We start from the raw sequence: 19,428 nt of genomic DNA, 5'->3' as shown, positions 1-19,428 counted from the left end.
GAGCTGGAATGATGTTTTGGCTTATTAGATTGAACGCGCACGACTAACTTGTGCACCAAAAGTTCTTATTTTGGGTAGCAACTCTCGGGAAAAAGAGTGGGTCAAGATTCCGGAAGAACATATCAGTTCGAGGAATACATGCCACACTTTTTCATTAGCTTCCTAAGGAGCCAGTTATGACCAGAAGTGAAGCCGCCGCGGAGGATCAGTGGTTATGGCGCTCGGCTGCTGACCCGAAATAAGCGCGTTCGATCCCGGCCGCGGCGATCGAATTTCGATAGAGGCGAAATTCTAGGGGCCCGTGTACTGTGCGACGTCAGTGCACGTTAAAGAACCCCAGGTGGTCGAAATTTCCGGAGCCCTTCACTACGGCGCCCCTCATAGCCTGAGTCTCTTTGGGATTGGGACGTTGAACCCCGTAAACCGTAAAACATAAACTAATACGGGGGTTCTGTATCGCAAGTCCACTGTTGTACGCCCAAGTATGAACCGTAAAGTGAATAACTGCGCATTTCTTTTTCAAATTAACTACAAAATATGCTTGCATCTATTCAAGCTGGTATCGTTTATGACAGTCTGACCACATTGAAGTGGGAAGATAATTATATTTCTTTCTACTTTTTCAACCTTGTTGATTCCTGCAGGAATGGCTGGTTTAATTTAATTACACTATACAAAAGCTTAAGTTTCACCGAGACGACGGTGACACTGGTAGAGCAGCCCAGCAATTCTTAAGGCCGGCAGCGGTGGCTTACTTTATCGGGCCCCGCTACTTGGGATCAACCACGCATAACAGCACAGCCCGGTTCACCTTGGCTTCCCCCCGACGATCACCTCTCTTCGATCCCGACGGGTTCCATGCGGGCCCTAATCAGAGCTGTTGGACAGAGATTACGCCGCGTGTCGCAAGCCGCGATGAAAAGACCCGGGCCCGATCGATAGGCGGCGCGCACAGCCCCGCCGACAGGGGGAAGAAGATTCGCCTAATCAGAGCTACAAGCCGCCAGTCATAAACATGCCGCGCCGCGGGCCGGGCGCGTTTGATGGCGTAATCGAAACCCTAGCTGCGGGCGCACCCCCTGACGACGCGTGTGGACGGAGCGGTGTGCTTTCTTGCAACATTGACGAATGTCGTCGTCCTTCTCAGGCAACAGCGGCCGACTGCTGCTGCTTCTACCACTCCTGCAGCTGGCGACGCCGTGATCTGGTTGCTGTCCTAGAGACGCAGTGAAGACGTTACGGAGACGTTGCGGAGACGTCGCCGGCGGACGCGTTCCATCGGCGCTTTCGCAGCTGCCGCTCCACGGCGCTTCGCGCAGATTGAGTGCAGCATGGTTATTGCAATCGGACGCGTGAGCTACGGCTGCTGGTTGGTTTCATATAAAGGTCCCACTCTAAGTAGAAAGGAGTGAAAAGGGGGTAAGCTGCTCTCTAGCACACACCCTTTTACAAAAGAGAGTGCTAGAGGACAGCTTACTTCCTTTTTACTCCCATATAGGCTTATTCATGTTTATAGTGTTCATAACGTGAGCTATGGCTGCTGGTTTGTTTCATGTGCATGTCTCGGTGACGGCATAGCCAGCGTACAATGATCCGCATGGACCTGCTATCGCGAGTAAGGCGCCTTTAAATGAGATACAGAGGCATTTTGAGCGCCGCAGAATGGCGGAGAAAGTTTAACAACGCGTTGGCGTCAGCTGATTCATCTCTTCTCAGAGTTTCTTCTATGCAAGTCTTCAAATAATTTGAAAAGCTTATTATTTCTTGAGAGTGAGTGGCAGATGAAATTATGGTGGCACTACCGGGGCGCAGATAACCCTAGCGGTTTTGACAGCAATGAGCCCTGCGGGAGGTTTTCGACTGCTGGAATGCCCTGAAATGAAGGACGGATTAGAGCCACTAGAAAAGCAAATTGGAAATTCAGTGTCAGAGAAAAAAAAAAAGATATCCTTCGCATTTCGTCGACCAGTATTGGGGAAATTTGAAAAGCGAATTTCGCCATGAAAACAACGAACAAATGGTGTGACTTGCGTGAACTTCGTGAGAAACCACTTCGCCGTGATACACCACCTCTATTCATCACGTTCAGGGTAGGATTTCTTGGCAATCACTGGCGTCGCCTTCACTCGCAGCTTTTATACGCAGTGTATATATGTATTTGTGAGATATCTAACTGTTCCAAAATCTTAGTTTCCATTTAAAAGGCGAAAGACTTTGGCATTCCGAAGAGATGAAGTCGGCTCAGTACGTCAGATGATGATGTCTGAAAAAATAAAAAGGCTTGCACTATGTGCTCTTCGTGTCTTTACGAGCATTTTAAAGAGGGCTGACTTTCTTCTCTTCGCGAAATAAAGAAAGCAGTGGGTTCATGGTTGAATATTAACAAAAGATATAAAGATAGAGGAAGCACTCGTAAGCATAAACAGTTTTATGCACCTGCCTTCATTACAGCATGGTTATTTTTAGTGATTCTGAACAGTTTTCCAACGACGAGAACCAGTTTTAAGTAACAAAAGTTTGACATTTCGCAACTCAGCTGAAGGAAGTCCAGTTTTCTGGGGCAAAAATTTTGAAAATTGCGAAATTGTCCCACTGTTACGGAAATTTAGAAGGCAGTGGTTCATTACATGATATGTAGCAAAATCTTGCTTATAAGCTGTTTCCAGCTATCGCATCGAACAGTTAAGTCTGCCATAGAAAACCAATGGGGAACGCATTAGGCGATAGCAAAAACGTAAATAGAAAAAAAATATACAAAACTGCCTTCGAGTGATCTGCTGATATATTGATTGTTATAGTGAAATCTTACATTATATTGAAAAAAATTGCATTCATAAACGGTTTCCCGCCTCAAAAATGCTTTTGTCCATAATTGCTGAGTATGAAAAAGAAAATGAACTTGCCCGAAGCATAGAAACATCGAAAAAAAATACGCGAATAAACAAGAAAGATGTGTGTAGCAGCGAAAGCACAAACATCCACAATGATAATAATAATAATTGGTTTTTTGGGGAAAGGAAATGGCGCAGTATCTGTCTCATATATCATTGGACACCTGAACCGCGCCATAAGGGAAGGGGAAAGGAGGGAGTGAAAGAAGAAAGGAAGAAGTGCCGTAGTGGAGGGCTCCGGGATAATTTCGACCACCTGGGGATCTTTAACGTGCACTGACATCACACAGCACACGGGCGCCTTAGCGTTTTTCCTCCATAAAAACGCAGCCGCCGCGGTCGGGTTCGAACCCGGGAACTCCGGATCAGTAGTCGAGCGCCCTAACCACTGAGCCACCGCGGCGGGTAACATGCATAATGCAGTTCTTGTTTTTAGTCCTTCTTTCCTTTTATTTTCAATTTTCACGCAGCTTTTTTTCTTGAAGCTTCCAGGCATGAATGAACCAGCTCGCACCAACCCGCTGGACAGACAGTACTCCTTAGAACTCTCGTTTTCCCAAGAGCACAGAAGTGTTCTTAACGATCGCGGGAGTAATTTTTTAACTGCTGAAGAATAACTTTCGGCAAGAAAGTCGATGTTAAAAATTCAGGGCTAATTTGTTCGTGTAAAGGGCGGCTGAAGTGTATCTCTTGTTGCTTTTGCTTCAGTATTCTAATCTTCTTTACAAGGATTGACGATACATAACGCATGCGGTCAAGGTATAATTTATTTTTTTAATTCTTTCCTTAACTAATTACGCTGTAACTACCCTGCATTACTACATGCTACCTCAGCGCTGCGTTTCTATTTATTAATTTTCGACCAGGCAGGAGACGTTGCAAAGGGGACTTAATCTAAAAAAAAGGACAGTGGGGGAGAAAATGCGTTAGAAACAAGTTTCTCCCGATTGTACGGTTTTAGTAAACGGATTACTGGTATTGACATCAAGAAAAAAATTAAGTAGGAAAGTGGTTAATATAACGAGATGTAATAAATGAATCAACAACTGAGAAAAAAAAAATTGCGCTATAACGGTCAACACCGAGCTTGTGAATGCGGTCGTTTTGTCTGAACGATATATCGATCAAATAATTTGCCGGTCCCGCAGTATAGAATGCCGAAAAAATTTATAAAATAAACTGAAGGCGACAATGGCGAGATGACAGAGAGAGAGCGCCAAGGCAAATTTTCATTGCTGATATACTGGCTTGCTGGTTATAACTGGAGAGTATAACCCGAACGGCTTTATCTTGAAGAAGTTTGAGGGAATAGACTAGGTTTAAGCGAGCAGGTCCCGGTACTTAAAATGCGCGCTCAAAGCTGATAATGCTATCAAATGATTGAGAGCAAGGATATCTTTTTCCACCAAATCAATGCGAGAAACTAATATGATGGGCACTTATGTTATTCTGTATTAATATGAGTGCAAGACCTTTGCACGGGCAACTGCAATAAAAAATAGTAACTTCAGTTCATGTGCAAGAATGAATTTTGCGCCACTTCTGCATTATACTTTGAAAATGTCTAGTGGCTGCTATTTTTCCAGGAAGGAGAGTGCATTTCTTACTCGTATGTAAGCACCAATCACTGACTAAATGATGATAACTTTTCATACTGCCGCGGCCTGTAGAAGCTATCCCCGCCAGTGCGACTGCTCGCTGTGGATTTTTGAAGACATCCCGTCTTGAAGACGACCATGCTCCCTACAAAAACATTTCTTGCTCCTTGCCTCTGAACAACGTATTCCATCCGGAACCCAGACATAAACTTCGCCATGTGGAATAATCTGTGTCGGTTGGGACTGGTCCATTCTTTTTGCTTTTGCGCAGAAGCTGCAAGCCTAGGACCCCGGGCGGAGGAGTCAGAAAGTAGCCTCGCGCGCGACCTGATTTGCCTCGTGCCGCGGGTATTAATCAGAGCGGAGAAGGAGGAGGCAGATTAAGGCGTCCCCGCGTGGAAGATTAAGCCCCGAGAAAAGAGTATAAGGATCCCCCGGCATTACGAAACGCTTTAGGTCTCCAGCCTTCCCTTTCATGGGCGTTCTTTCTACTCAACTCTGTAGACACGAAATAAAGGAAGGGACTGGCCAAAGGGAAGCTTGAAGAAAAAAACAAGAAGGGAGTGCGGCAAAGATACAAGCCCAGTAAGGAAGAGAAGAGCGGTTTGTGTCGCCGTGATGGATTAGAGCACGGTTCAAGTAACCTGACCGGGACAAATTGGCGATTGTCCCGCTCTGCTGGGCGCGAGCGCGAAGCCTCCCGTTGTTAACGGTCTTCGAGTCGCCAAGCTACGGGTCGCTCACCCCCCCCCCCCCCCCCCCTCTCTATTTCTCTATGTGCGTCCAGCGGAGCGGTAAGAAAGGGAAGGAAAGAACGAAGGAGGAGCGATGGCAAGAAAGAGGAGCGCTAAGCCTGGGCCTCGAGGCTTTGGTACAGGGGTGTGAGAAACGCACGCACGGGCGGATACATGTACGCGAAGCTATCGTCGTCTGGCACCTGGCACTTTTCTATGGTGTCCCTCATGCTTCAGACCCGAGAGCTTTATAATGGACCATTTCGGAAAGTTGCGCGCGCCCCCTACGCGACCGCCGCAAAGCAGGCTGGGAATTGTGAGCGAGGTTGCCGGGCAGGATCCGCCGGAGCAGTGGTACGCTATGGACGCCGCGCAACAGCAGGTAAAAAAAAAACGTTTTTTTGGAGTGCTAGTAATACTTTTGTTGCATATTTGCGCCGCACAAGTTATCTTTACATTGCCGTACAACTTTTCTGTGGTTATGCAGCCGACGCTACGAGCGCGAAGCGAGTATTTTCGCAAGTGAGCGCACGAGAAGCGCACACATGTGCCAGTGTCGCGCGCTCGCTGCTTGCGTTGCATAGCAACAGCGTTGTCAGCGTTTTATATATCTATGCTGCAGAAGGCACGAGCGCGATCTTACGGCTAGCAGGCGTGTTTTGCTGGTGAGCACGCGCTAACAGTGCATTTATTTACTGGTCGCCCGTCGCGAACATTCCAAGTTTGTGCGGCTGTCCCGGCGGCAGGCGTAGTACGTAGCGTACAGTACATTCATGTTTGTTGCAACAGTGCGACACCCTCTTGCGAGAATGTATGCGCTGTATTTTAGCAAAATACGTCGTTATCGAGCACTGCCCATTCAGTCTTTTGGTTACAGCGTGCTATTTAATCTATGTTTATTCTACGGACGACTCTGAAACAAGTATATGGTCGAAAGAAACGGACAGAGCATACGTTAATAACGTACACCTTGCAAGAAGTAAGTAGTTGAGTTGGCGCTTAGCTTGTGCCAGCGCATTTTCTTGTCTGTAGTGTTGTTTGAATAGCGCGCAGCAAGTACGAAGCAGAACCAAGCTCTTGCATTAGCACTGTTACATTCTGTGTAGCTGAGCATAGCATCTCGATACAGATAGCAGTTGCTGTTTGTGCCATATTCAACGAGTTTGACAGCTCATACCATCTCGGTCGCGGTCTCCATGTCTTACTACCATGGAGTGCAGATAGACGCAGCCAAAATATGAACGTGCCTCGGTGGCTACAAGTAACGCGAACGCGGTCGAAAAAAACAAACTGGGGCGGATGTTTTGACTAACCTGAAAAACATGGACGCGCCAGTACTTTGCACTAGGGCGCCTCAGAGTTTAGCTAGATGTTTACCGAGCCCGTCCATGTGCAACATTCTTCACGGCCGCGCGTAGTAAACGAAACGGGTTCAGCGTTGCTTTTCAAGCATGCTTGCCACAATTAAACAAAACACAATGTATAAATACTCTTTTATTTCAAGATCGCATTGGTGGTCCCATGATCAGCTGTGTATGCTTGCATGCTCTGTTTATATGTGGAGTGCCAAGGAAAACATTTTGACACTTGCTTATACCCATGGTGCAGGTACCACTACGAACCATTCGTAATGCAATCCCTCTTCAAGAAAGGTTACCGAAAGGACCATGGACAAAGCAGTTAAAAGACGTGCCGGATGGGTTCTCGGAGCAAGAAATCTTGGCACATCAGAATGCACATGGTGCTCAGAAACATACTGTAAGCGGATACAGGATGTTTAAATCAGAGAAGGTTCAAAATGTTCTTATTTGCAAGGCTGACAGGTCCACTTTTGTTAAAGCAACCGTGGAGGCATCGTTCTCTTTGGCAAAATCGTATAACACCGCTGCTGTGCTCTCGTCAAATGGAACTGTGGTTGAAGGAACCTGCAACTGCCGGGCTGGAGCTGCAGGTGTTTGTAAACATGTAGTTGCATTATTATGGTTTTTACTAGACCTGAAGCGCTCTGGGGCAGCCTACGTGCGAGACACGCAGTCGTGTACAGACAAACCCAGAGCATGGGGTACTGGGGCTAAGAAGGTCAACGTGCACACACGTGAGTTCTCACAACTACGTTTTGTGAAACATATGCCAATGAAAGCTGGTAGGCATCTGACTCAAGAAACCACAGTTTCTCTGAGAGTGACAGAAGACCATATTAAGAGAATGCATCAGACACAGAAAAATATTCCAAACGCCATGCTATGCAAGACGCTGGAGGACAACCACTTTCTGCCCGTACCAGTGAAAAGAACACTTCACGAGGAGGCTCTTAGCCAGATGCCAATCAGGTTACCAGTGCAATCCCTGTGGGCTGAGCATGTGCCAGCTGGGTACAAGTTCGGCTCCTGTGAGCTTACTTTAGAAGACTCATGGGCCCTTGAGCAAGCGACTAGGATGCAAAGCGGCTCTACAACATGGAACTTCGAGAGATCCAAGCGCCTGACTGCTTCACACTTCGGAGATGTGGTGTCACGGCAGAAGCCAGCTGACGAGAAGTATTTCAAGAGGCTGTTCGGGTCTAGCCAGATGCAGACCAAATACATGGCTGATGGTTTAAGGAATGAAGATGCAGCCGTGCAACGTTACATAGGGAAGAGAACAGTGCCAGTTAGGAGTTACTATTGTGGGTTGTGTGTCAATCCTGGTGTCCCTGTTCTTGGTGCAACGCCTGACCGTGTTGTAGAGGAGGGAGGAGATTTTGGTCTCCTTGAAGTTAAGACCCTCTCAGCTGCCAAGGAACGGGGTGATGAATTAGAAAATGCTGTGAATACGGCATCCTACCTGAAGAATGGAGTTCTTAAACCAACGCACAAGTACTTTTACCAGGTCCAGGGGCAAATGGCTTTGACTGGACTCTCCTGGTGTGATTTTGTGGTTGATAATGGCACAGACTGCACTTTTCAGAGGATCACTTTTGACAGCTCGCTTTGGATTTCCAAAATGCTGCCATGTCTTCTGGAATGTTACAAGAACTACCAAGAGCACTGCGCTTGTGTGTGAATTTCAATATATTGTGCTCCTGCCCGCAGTACAGTCCACAGAGGGTATGCCTTAGCCATGAACTTGACCAACTGGACGACCAACCGCTATCCGAAAAAAGAATTCGACAACATCGAAAGGACCTACCGTCGCAGAAGAAGGCCGTGCAAGCGCTTTTGCGCTTCTTGCAATCTACCGGCCTGTGTGAAAGACTAACTGGAACGCCTTGTGTGTGTGTGTGTTTCCATGTGTGCACATTCCTTTTTTTCTTTTTTTTCGTTTTTCTCTCTGTCATCTTTCTAACCCCTATCCCCCATCCCCAGTGTAGGGCAGCAAACCGGAGACTCACATCTGGTTAACCTCCCTACCTTTCCTTTTCATTCTCTCTCTCTCTCTCTCAATGACTTATTTCAGTTACATTGCTCTGCAGGACAAAGATGCTTGGACTCATGTACTTGCTTGGATGCTTTGGCATGTGTTCATACTTACATATATTTGGTTTTTAAATATCTTGTATGGCATTAGTCTCTATGAAGAAATGAAGAAAGTGTTTTTCTGTGTAATATCATTATGACCATGTGCATGTGTTGCCACTACCTATTTAAATGTGTGTGCAACTAGCAACTAATCGGTGTGTGAAAAGTAAATGTCAAGCACCACACGTCATGCTGCCCTGTCATTGAACACATACATAATGCACTCTTAGTCCCAGGAACCTGGGCAGCTACATACTTCAACATTTACTATACTTAATGATGATAGTGACCTCACATTGGTCTCTGTAAGGAAACCACATTGAAAGTTGCAAGCAAAATCTTTGCAAATTGACAAGTGTGTTCTCCGTAGTGAAGGTACTCTTTCACTCAATACGACTTGTAACATACGTGGAGTGAACCAACGAAGGCTTATGCTTTACAGTAAATCAATGTTTAGTCATAGAGAGCGCCCAAAGTGCACATTTAGCATACTTTGAACTGAGGGGTTAATGCACAAGTTCCGAGCAGCACTGGGCTCGCACTGCTTTTGACGACCAAGCTCAAACCTGCCGCATCTAGAGTACTGCAGCTGATATTGAGTGCGATAGCATTGATTCATATAAGTTCGTTCTCAAGGGTTCCATGCAGGACATTACATAAGAGTTGGTAATAAAGCTCTCAAATTTCAATGGCATGAAATACTCGCATACATATACAAATTTTTTACATATACAGTACACACATATACAAATATACAATACACATACATATCACAATTTTTTCAAAAATAGGAGCACGTCACTAACACATGTAAAAATAACAAAGTGAAATTCACTTTACAGATTTCATTCCAAAAAGTTAGGAAAGACAATCTGTGGTAGAAAAGACAATGGCTACAAACATCAACTTTCCATATTGTCTGTGTAGTTCAGCAATGAGACTGGTGATTTGGTGTCAAGTCATGACTCGGATATAGTACTGCCACATTCTATGCTCAAATCATTTGTACAACACTGTCACAGAAATAAGACATTGCAGCCCTATGTAGCCTGTACAGTAACTTCAGCAGAGCAAGAAATGCTGCTCTAGTCTGCTGTGCATGAAGTAGTGTACTTTAACGCAAGTTCAATGCCTTGCACTGCAGCAGGGATTCTCAAACTGCGTTTTGTGGAACTCTCTGGTTTCTTGGAGCACTTCCTAGATTCCCCAAGCACCTATGTTTATGCATGTCTTCATCCGCCTTAGCCAAGTATTTTGGGACTAATGCTGTAGCTGCTTACTGCTATCTTACTATACAGCCAGTCATAACTGAATTTAAGTATTTGTTCAGGTGCTGTGCAGTTTGCGTACCCCTTTTAAATATGTCGGCCAGCACCTTTTGAAGTCTCAGCCGCAGCGGTCGAATTTCGATGGAGGCAAAATTCTAGAGGCCCATGTACTGTGCAATGTCAGTGCATGTTAAAGAACCCAGGTGGTCGAAATCTCCTGAGCCCTTCTCTACGGGGTCCCTCATAGCCTCAGTCGCTTTGGGACGTTAAACCCCCATAAAGCAAATCTTTCCAAGACAGGCTCCGTGACCGAAGCTGGCCAAAACATAAATGAAACTTGTTAGAAGCCGACTGCATTTTAGCCAAATAAAGTTGGTCTTTCTTCAACTGAGAAAGAAAAAGTTTGAGCACCCCTGCGTTACAGTAGACCATGCACAACATACAAAACATTAAAAACGCCACCATCGCTCATCGGTTTAGAATGGGCTCATGCATGAAATTATTGAGAAAACAACAAATTTTCCATATCTTGTTCAGCTTCTCTGCCATAACATTAGGAAAGACGGCACGGAGTATCCTGAAGTTTTTAACTTCCCTGATGACACGCTCAACATGGATTCGCAAACTGGCTATCTGCCGTGTTGCTAACTCATCTGCCAGTGACAACTGCGTGCGGCCATTCAACATGGGTGGCATGTTTAATTTGACTCCAAGCTGACGGAGGTCATCTTCAATGAGGAATCCTCTATCCGCCATTACACTGTCCCCTTCCTCGAGCAACTCATACAGGCCACTGTGTCTTGTGATTTCTCGATCAGAAAGTCTTCCAGGAGCAAGATTAGACACGAAAGAAACGAAGCCATTTGGAGTGATGCCAATGAGCCCTTTTGCGGTGTTATGTCCCTTATACGAGCTGAAAGTGTCGCTTTGTGTTTTGTAGTCAGACGGGTTCTCGATAAAAATTTCTGTGCAGTCCAGTACAATGCGTGTAGATGGGTACAGTTCTTTAAAATTGTCTGGCATGAACAGGTCCACTGTGTTACGTGATGGCCACATTGGTACCTGGATTAGCATTTCATACAAAAAATTAACCCAAAATGAGTACATAGCACTCACGGTCGCCACAGACACTTTCAGGCGATATGCCAAATCCTGCTCTAGCAGGCCAACTCTGAGCCTGCAAAGCACTGCAATAAGCTGTTCTTTCATTGTCAGTGCTGGTGGCCTGCCAGCACCCGTTTTCAGTGTCTGGTACATGCATTCAACATGTTCAACGAACGCATCAAATTTTTTGAAGGAGTTGAAACCCGTATAAAACACGAGTCGTTTCTCATCTGAAACGAAATCGTGAACTTTGGAGACACAATCTTTTAGTTTTAGTTTCTCTTTGAGAGCCTGAACTTTCACATCGTGCAACTGAGACTTCAGATCCTCGACCTCTTTCTGGAGCTCAGATTTGTCTTTGCGGAGCAAGCTATTTTCATGCTCGAGTTTTTCGCAGTGTTCGAGAAGGTGGGCGACTTTTCTTAGTGCGGCAGCAGATGCTGCGTCTGGAGGCCCCATGGAGTATGAGTGGTCGGCACCTAAAAAAGAAATGAACTGTTTAATGATTTGCGAACAGTTAGGCCCTGCTTTAATGCAGATTTCAGGTTTTGAAATAGTCACTTCAGCCGACAGTGGGTGTTCTGAACCTTTGCTCTCGGCTTACATTGATATACAGACAACAGAGAACCAGGATAACGAAGCCATACAGCCCAACTCTCTTTCACTCCACTGATCCACCTGTGCAAGCAGCTTACCAACCAGCAAGTCCAGATCAATACTATCCAGTTATACTTCTAAGCCTCATGAGCTGTTTGTTTCCCCTCCTGAGCATGCAGTTCGACGACGTTGCAGCTTGTGCTACCAGCGTACTGGTGTGGAATCGCCAATCATGCTGCATGACCGTATCCGTAGTGAACCAAAATACATAAATACTAGGTTTCATGCACCCAGCAAGTCCACCAAATTTGGCTAGCCTGACTTTTGGGACATTTCTCCAAGCTGGGGTGAAGGGAATAATGTCGAGGAAAAAGAAATGAAATGGGTAAGTTTCACAATGCCGTGCACTGGTGGAAGAGGTACCGCGTTTATCATAAAACTCGCTGTAGTAACATATGCACGGTAGAAATCACTGATAACATTTATGTCACAGAACACATGAGGTTCTGCCACTCCCAACATGCAACCTATCATGCAGACGTCCAATGGCTAGCTGCAAAAGCTCGCGGAAAACTGGCTTCGCGGGAAAAAGTTTTGTCAGTTTTCACTGGATGTAGAAGCCGCTCGCTATAAATATGCCGGTTGCCACAACACCCGTGGACCTCGGTATCAGTGGGCGCGATAGGGGTCCGTTAAAAGCGAAAAATAAGTTTTCATAGTGGAATGAAGAAAGCGACAATTTTTAACCACCACTAACCTTCCGTTTCCGTGCGAGGCGAAGCCGGTGCACCGAAGGTCAGCTGGGTGGGCTCCTTGGAAACTGCGTCGCTCTCTGCGTACAAAAAAAAAAACGCTTTCATGAAAATGCGTACACACAAAGCCGAAGCATCAGAAAAAAGATGGCACAGTTAAAGCGTCGCTTACTTCGATCGCATTGGGGCACGTCAACTACGCAGCCGATCTCCAACTCGTTCAGAAGGAGCACCGGGCTGGCAGAGGCAGTTTTGGAGCTCGTCTTCTTGCGTTTCGCGACTGGAAAGGATTTGGAAGTTATGATAATATGCAATAACAGTCTGAATATATATACTTACCGGTATTAAAGGAAAGAGATAGTTGATTGATGACTTTATGGGGGAAAATTGTTGGCAGCCGGTCCATATAACCACGGCGTCCACTTGCGTTGAAGTGGGCTCCGCATATCCGGTGGTGCTTAGAAGGTTGCCACAAAGAGAAGCGACCAGCACTTCCCTGGCGGTTAATTCTTCTCACCCACTCCTTTTTTTCTTTTTCATTTGCAGGGAACGCATGAAATGAAACGTTCTTGTCTCTCAGCGTGTTGTTGTCGCAACCAGGCACACAACAAGTCTGACCGCCGCCTCGGCACTTCGACGACATCGCGTGCAGTAGTGGCTGCGGTCACTAAGTGACCAACAGGCACGTAACACTTAATATAGCGCACCTGCAACCGCCCAACACCAAAAAATACACGAAATCTCAAACCAAACAAAGTACGCACACACACACACCACAGCTATGCAAACGCAGGAGACAGGAAAGATGACCGGCCGGTCGGCGCTCGCTCATTTTTCCCATAATGCGTCGCGCGCCCGCTAGGTTTTTTCGCGGCGCTGCGATTTCCGAAATGGTGCATTCTGTCCAGAAGTGTTGCGCAACCGAATTGAAGCTAGGGACACTTATAACGACACCAGCGTTCTGCAGTTGTCTGCAAGAACTCCCCCCCCCTTTTTTTTTTGGCTGCATTGTTTCATCTCAGGTTATTTTATGAAATTTCGCGAATTCTCTTTACATGCAGTAAAAGCTGACGGCTGAAGCATCGTAGCTCTACTGTCGCATGCAAGAGACCATGGCGCCTTTACGAGCATGTCAGTGAGGGCGCTCTAATGGTTGAATGAGGTCGAGAAGAAACGCTATTCTATTCAGTGTCGCAAAATATATGCCAGGCAGCAGTTCTATGTAGACTAGTTCGAGCACAAGAGGACTCAATTAATATTTTAGTGTGTGGTGGATTCTCTTAAATTTTTAAGTAGAAGCATCGGAGGCTTTTAAAGTGAGGACCAAGCCTCGCAAAAAGTAAGGATTCTCTCCAGCAGACTTTCGGCGTAAACAGATGCTACCCTTCAGTATAGTTGTGTAGGGTATTTTATAAGTGGTTGATTACTATGCTTTCAAGCGTAGCACATTCACGACGAGGACAAGAATTCAGATAGACAACTAAATGGGGCGTCCAGCGCACTGAGATCGCTTTTTATCTATTTCTGTTCTGAATGTTTCATTACGAATTTGGGGTATGGGCCACCGTCCTCCGAGTCAGACTAGCCCAAAAATTCAAATATAAAAACAACGCGCGAACTCTTTCCTGGACTTTTCATGTGCTTGGGCCGTTCGCTTCATTGTTGTGCTAAAAGCAAGCAGAATTTAAATCCATTGAAGAAGGAACGATATGGATGGAGGCGTGCTTTTCTTGTCGTTTATAGACCTCCTTCTTTAAGGGGGGTTTAAGCAGGACTTGTGAACGAACGGAGACCAGCAGAGCGTCGCTTTCATCCCCCGTAGACGTGCCACTAATAAATCAAGTAGACTCAATACGTTGCATGGCGACACAAATCAGGAATGCGTGCTTTTGACATCGCTGCTTGTTGGCAATATGAAGCGGCGCTGGATGGTTAAATCCTGCCTGCTCACGTGCACTGTTTGTGAGGTTATCCTGCACCTGTGTAGAGTAGTGGGGTTATCGTAATTTTAATAAGACTTCATAACGGGCTGAATATTCGCCTTGGTTGAAGCCGGATTCTGCCACTCATATTAAGATGTTCCAGTTACAGGAATCGAAGCAGGCATTGGGGACATCATATGCGAGCAACACATCAAGCATCAGGGTCAATGGGACGAAATCCTGAGCATCTTTTATTGTCCTGAGCAGTTTCGACTTTTCCTGAGAGGTCACCCCTTCTCGCCGTTAATTTGGAAGCATCATTAGTCTCAAGATGATTCTGTACTCTTGCACAAGTTGCGCTCGATTTTCGTCTTTGTACAACACGAATGCAAGCAATGATCGACCTGGAAACTCCCAAGCAAAACACTCAGCACTAGCGACAGTCACGCATTTCCAGCGCCTAAGACCTACTCGTTTCCGATGTGGGGGATATCCCCAGCGTTGAAACAAGCTTCACCGTGCAACAGTCTTTTCTCACAAGGGTTTCCATTGTTGTCCTACCGCCGGTTCACAGACGTGCTAACATCAGCTTCGAGCGCACCAACCAGTTGCGTAAGGTCTTTTCGTCCGCTTAGCAAGAACCCCTTCCAAATACATAGCAGCGTTGCCCCCACAGGCCAGCAACTGTTAGGAACAAACAAGAACTGTTAGGAACAAACAAGAATGGGACTAAATATTGGGCAATAGAGACTCGCATGTTGCGCCTGCATGTATGTGTCTAACGTATGCGTGACAATAGCAGTGTTTTCAGCCGCGGTGGCCCCGTTTCCGTCGGGGCTATGCCACCGACCTGGGGAGGAAAGACACACAGCGATCGATGCTCACACTACGCCACCCACGCCACCTGTTGAGCCGAAGGCAAAGCGACGCGCGCGTCTGCCGCGCCCGTTTGTTCTGCGGCTCCGCCTCGCGCTTCGCTGATTCTGAGCGTGCTCGATGCCGGTGGATGCGTCCGCGCACCGTCCTCGCTCCGTCTTTCAGCCGAGCACGCGAGCTCGCCGACTTGCCGCACTCGAACGAGGCTTTGATTGAAGGAAAGAGGGAATGAACGAGAAAGAAAAAAGGTTCATATCAAGCCGTGATTTCTGCAATTTTTATCCTATCATTTTGTTTTTTTTTTATGTGCACGAATTCTTTTGAAGAATCTTTGCGTGCCTCCTCGCGTCGGCAAACTTTGGGCCCCTTTATATGCGTCTTTATTCGCGATGGCGAGCGGGACACCTCTCTCTGGCGAAGCAACCCCTTCCTCTTCCCATCCACCCTTTCCTTTCCACGTTCCTCACTTCTTTTTTTTTTTTTCTGGTGCATTTCATTCGAACGGATTCGACAGCGCTCTTAGAATTTCAATGGAACGCTGCAGGCGGCGGAAACTTCCGGCGGCAGTCATAGCTCACTGATTTCTGATTCGAATTTTTGCGCCGCCTAGTTTTGGAGTTTGGGCTCCGCTAGTCGGGGTCGACGGGGCGTTAATAAAACGAAAGATGAAAAGTTTCGAACTAACTGGAGACGCAAACGTCTTCCGGGAGAATCCCGAGGCGCAACCTTTTTAAGAGCACTAGATGACTGCAAATAGCGCTCTAGAGACCAGCCACCGTGAAGTAATGGTGGCGATGGAAGACACGCCATCTTTTCGCATTTTTTAAAGGAGAAATAGTCAGTCGGGCTCAGACACGCGTGAGTTCAATATATCATTGCGTCTAAAAAGTCGTAAGTTTAATATGGCCTCCTAAATCACCGGAGACTACTGCCATAAATCCCTCTATCAGAAGATGGATGGTACAGCAGCTTCTCTTTCCGACGTTAAGCCTTTCTTCGATCATTGTTAAAAGAATCTAAAAAATCAGGCCTTGCAAAGGGCGCTTTGTAGGTGCTGATGCACTACCGCGCAGTTATGTAGTCCTTTCTGCGTCATCTGCGCATGCACACAGGTAGTCGCCCGTATAACAGGAGAGGAGTGGCGCTGTGGTATCGCGTATTGCCTATCCAGGTACAGATGAGGTGGTGGCTGTGAGATTAACGTCTGTATTACAGGTCCGCCTGCGGACCTTAGTCGATGGCTTCTATAGCCAACTTAAGGAAGTCCAGGTCGGAGTTCCTGACGTACGAGAAAGTGAGAAAACTTTTATTGAATGACCCAAGTCCGTGTTGCTGTCTTAAGTCTGTGAGAGGTTAACTGGGGACCAGCATCCGTAGAATCCGTAGACCTTCTTTCGAGAAATACGCTCGCCCATCACCTTTCCTGTGACTGGGCATCACCACGCATGTCATGGTGTCGGTTTTTTAGCCGCCTTGCAGATGGGAGAGGAGAGCCTTTATTCAAGCTGGTCACCATCCCTTCGCGGTGGCTGGCGCCGTCATTTCAAAACATTTTGTAGGAGTGTGACCCAAAGTGGCAGGCGCCGAAGAATGACTTTTCCCGCTCTCTTAAGGTGGGGAAAAAGTGTGAGGCAGGAAAAGAATATAAGAGCGCATGTGTCCCGCCGTTACTCGCTGCCAGCCCCCTGAAGCGCAAGTCCACTCTCTATCTGTCTCCATCATTGGTCATCTTCATGAGATGCCGCTCTTTCGTCGACTTCTATAAAGTGGATTAGAAGGCTGTGGCCTTTTTTTTGTCGGAAATCCAGTGCGGACTGGTGCTCGTTCTGTATTGATGTTAAGCCTTGAGGCAACAACAATGTGCACACGCCTCAGTGTAAGCAGAATGTCCTGTACCTTTTTGTATTCAGACATAACCCGCTTGGTGTCCGCGTCAGCGCTTTTGTCTAGATGGTATTAAGGCTACATTTTCTTTGAGATTTCCATTGCATCAATGATGACGCGGAGTTCTGTATCAAGCTGAGTGTGGCTTGCTCGCCGGGCAGGTCTACTCATGTCATTTCTCCTGCCTGTTGAGATACAAAGACCCATTGTATTGTCTTTAGGCTGAGAAGATGGTCTTGTAAGCGTCATATTTCCCATATACTAACTTCGGTTAGAAGGGGACACCTCACGCGCCTCACAGCTGACCCAGTTCATGCACTGCTCCCGCAAGCTGTAACTTATACGTTACTTGAAAGCGCTATGTTTGGACGAAACGAGGCCGAACGAAAAGAAGACAACACGACGTACCGGCACGTTTTGCTGTTATCGCTCTTTCCTCATCCTGACTTCATCGCTTTCAAGTAACAAAGAAATGTAGTACCAACCAGATTCTTTTCTCGCAAGCTGTAAAGCGTCTTCTATCCTGTATTATCTCCATGGTTCAGATCTTTGCTTCCCGAAACAATCATGCAGCTTAGTATCTATGTCTAGTGCACACGCTGACAGTGAGGCAACGGGAAGTTTAGGGCTTCGGAACGATTTGGGCGTCTTGTGGTTAATAAACACGCGTTAGGACATGGGCGCAGATGTGGTTTACTTCTACAGCGTTGGCTGTCAATACAGCTTTCCCCGGTTTTGTGGCGTATATCATCCGCAAATATACAAAACTTTCCGATCCTTCTTCTAGAGAACTCTCTTGCCAGCGCCGGCACCCCACAAGAACCGTCACCACGTCTAGGGAACCAGAGAATTAGACAAGGACATTGAGCAGAGCAATCCACCTCACTCCTATTTTGACCTCAACTTGCCTTAAACAAACCACTACTTTTTCAAATTATCCCCTTCCTCCGCGCCTGTTAACACTGAATACTCACTTTAGAAACTCGTAACCCATCCTATGAGTTTTTCCACCTCGTCTTGAGTTCCTTTTTTTGCAGCTAGGCTCCTTCGAAGTGCGTCTTTAACGCAGCCCGGAGGTGAATCTTCGATCTAGTGCACAACAGCACAACACGCTCCGAAAGAATTTTTTTTTTCACACAAAACTACCGACACTATTCTCCTCACCTGTTTACACAGACGCGACAACCGGCGAAAAGAAAAGTAGCACTTATTCTGAAGTCGACGCACCTTGTTTATTTGCAAATGCGAATCGACCGTGCTACAGCGCCTGCAACGCCCCCTTCTAACTGTGAAAAGAAGTGGCGTAGGGGCAAGGGCGTGCCAGACTCTGCATTCGCCCACAATTCACCGCGTTCTTGGGACCAATGCGTCAGCCATTTTGTAAGTGCCTGCTGACGGTGGTAGTTTTGACTCTGTGCAGGATCGAGGATTGGCGGAACTGCGAAGTCGCTCTGAAATACGGCAGCGATGAGAGAAGAACAGAATTAAATGAAATCGCGAGAGGAGAAAATTTTGCAATGTACAGCGTCGGCTTTGCATTCGTTCGTTCCTTCTTTACAGCCTTAAGCTGCTGTAACCAAGGCGACAAAAATGCCTCACTGCCGAAGATGACACCTCCCCCAGATCCCGAACTATGGTGAATACAAACGGGAATATGCACAGTCGGGCCGGAATGAAACCCGAACAGTGTCTGTGAACAAACAAAATATCTTGCCTCTATACGTTCAGCTGCAGCGTACAACTAGCCTGACTCATGTTTACGAGTAAAAGGTGCGTCGATGTACATATTCGTAAACTGGTGTAAAAGGGAATCCCGCTGCAAAGTATAGAAAAGTGCTGCACATGCGTGTTCGCGTTTCATTCCGGACTTAACTGCACGAAGAACAACACCCTAATACCAAATATGGTTTGGTTTATGGGGGTTTAACGTCCCAAAGCGACTCAGGCTATGAGAGACGCCGTAGTGAAGGGCTCCGGGAATTTCGACTACCTGAGGTTCTCTAACATGCGCTGACATCGCACAGTACACGGGCTTCTAGAATTTCGCCTCCATCGAAATTCGACCGCCACGGCCGGGATCGAACCCGCGTCTTTCGGGTCAGCAGCCGAGCGCCATAACCACTCAGCCACCGTGGCGGCTAAATACCAAAAATAATAAACTGAACTGAAAAACAGATTGCCACCTATCAGCACATTACTGCTGATTGAGAATACTGTGGTCAATTACGAAATCAGTATAACATGAAAATGCGGTTAATTATTAGGGCCCTTAGTAATCAAAATTAAAGAGCTAGTGTTAAAGAAC

General features: G+C 46.6%; 2 protein-coding genes across 3 annotated transcripts in view; one reads left to right on the top strand and one right to left on the bottom strand.

Moving 5' to 3' along the window:
• LOC144098949 (glutamate receptor ionotropic, kainate 2-like) overlaps positions 1-19,428 on the top strand; it is a 325,255-nt gene that overhangs the window by 236,420 nt on the left and 69,407 nt on the right. The window lies entirely within an intron of this gene.
• LOC144098950 (uncharacterized) lies at positions 6,705-13,301 on the bottom strand. The gene is made up of 4 exons (XM_077631938.1): positions 12,781-13,301; positions 12,614-12,721; positions 12,447-12,521; positions 6,705-11,571 (listed from the first exon to the last, which is right to left on the bottom strand). The coding sequence occupies exons 1-4, from the start codon at positions 13,082-13,084 to the stop codon at positions 10,457-10,459; spliced, it is 1,602 nt and encodes a 533-aa protein (XP_077488064.1). The 5' UTR covers positions 13,085-13,301; the 3' UTR covers positions 6,705-10,456.

The sequence above is a fragment of the Amblyomma americanum genome, chromosome 7, assembly GCF_052857255.1.
Source record: "Amblyomma americanum isolate KBUSLIRL-KWMA chromosome 7, ASM5285725v1, whole genome shotgun sequence".
NCBI lineage: Eukaryota > Metazoa > Arthropoda > Arachnida > Ixodida > Ixodidae > Amblyomma > Amblyomma americanum.
Note: the sequence above shows the minus strand (reverse complement) of the source record. Positions and strands in the feature narration are given on the sequence as shown.

Excerpts from the sequence above, each read along its gene's own strand:
- LOC144098950 (XM_077631938.1), bottom strand. The coding sequence starts at position 13,084 with ATGTCGTCGAAGTGCCGAGGCGGCGGTCAGACTTGTTGTGTGCCTGGT. Across the intron at positions 12,722-12,780 it reads ATCTCTTTCCTTTAATACCG|TCGCGAAACGCAAGAAGACG; the intron begins GTAAGTATATAT and ends AATCCTTTCCAG. Across the intron at positions 11,572-12,446 it reads GCCTCGCACGGAAACGGAAG|GTGCCGACCACTCATACTCC; the intron begins GTTAGTGGTGGT and ends TTTCTTTTTTAG.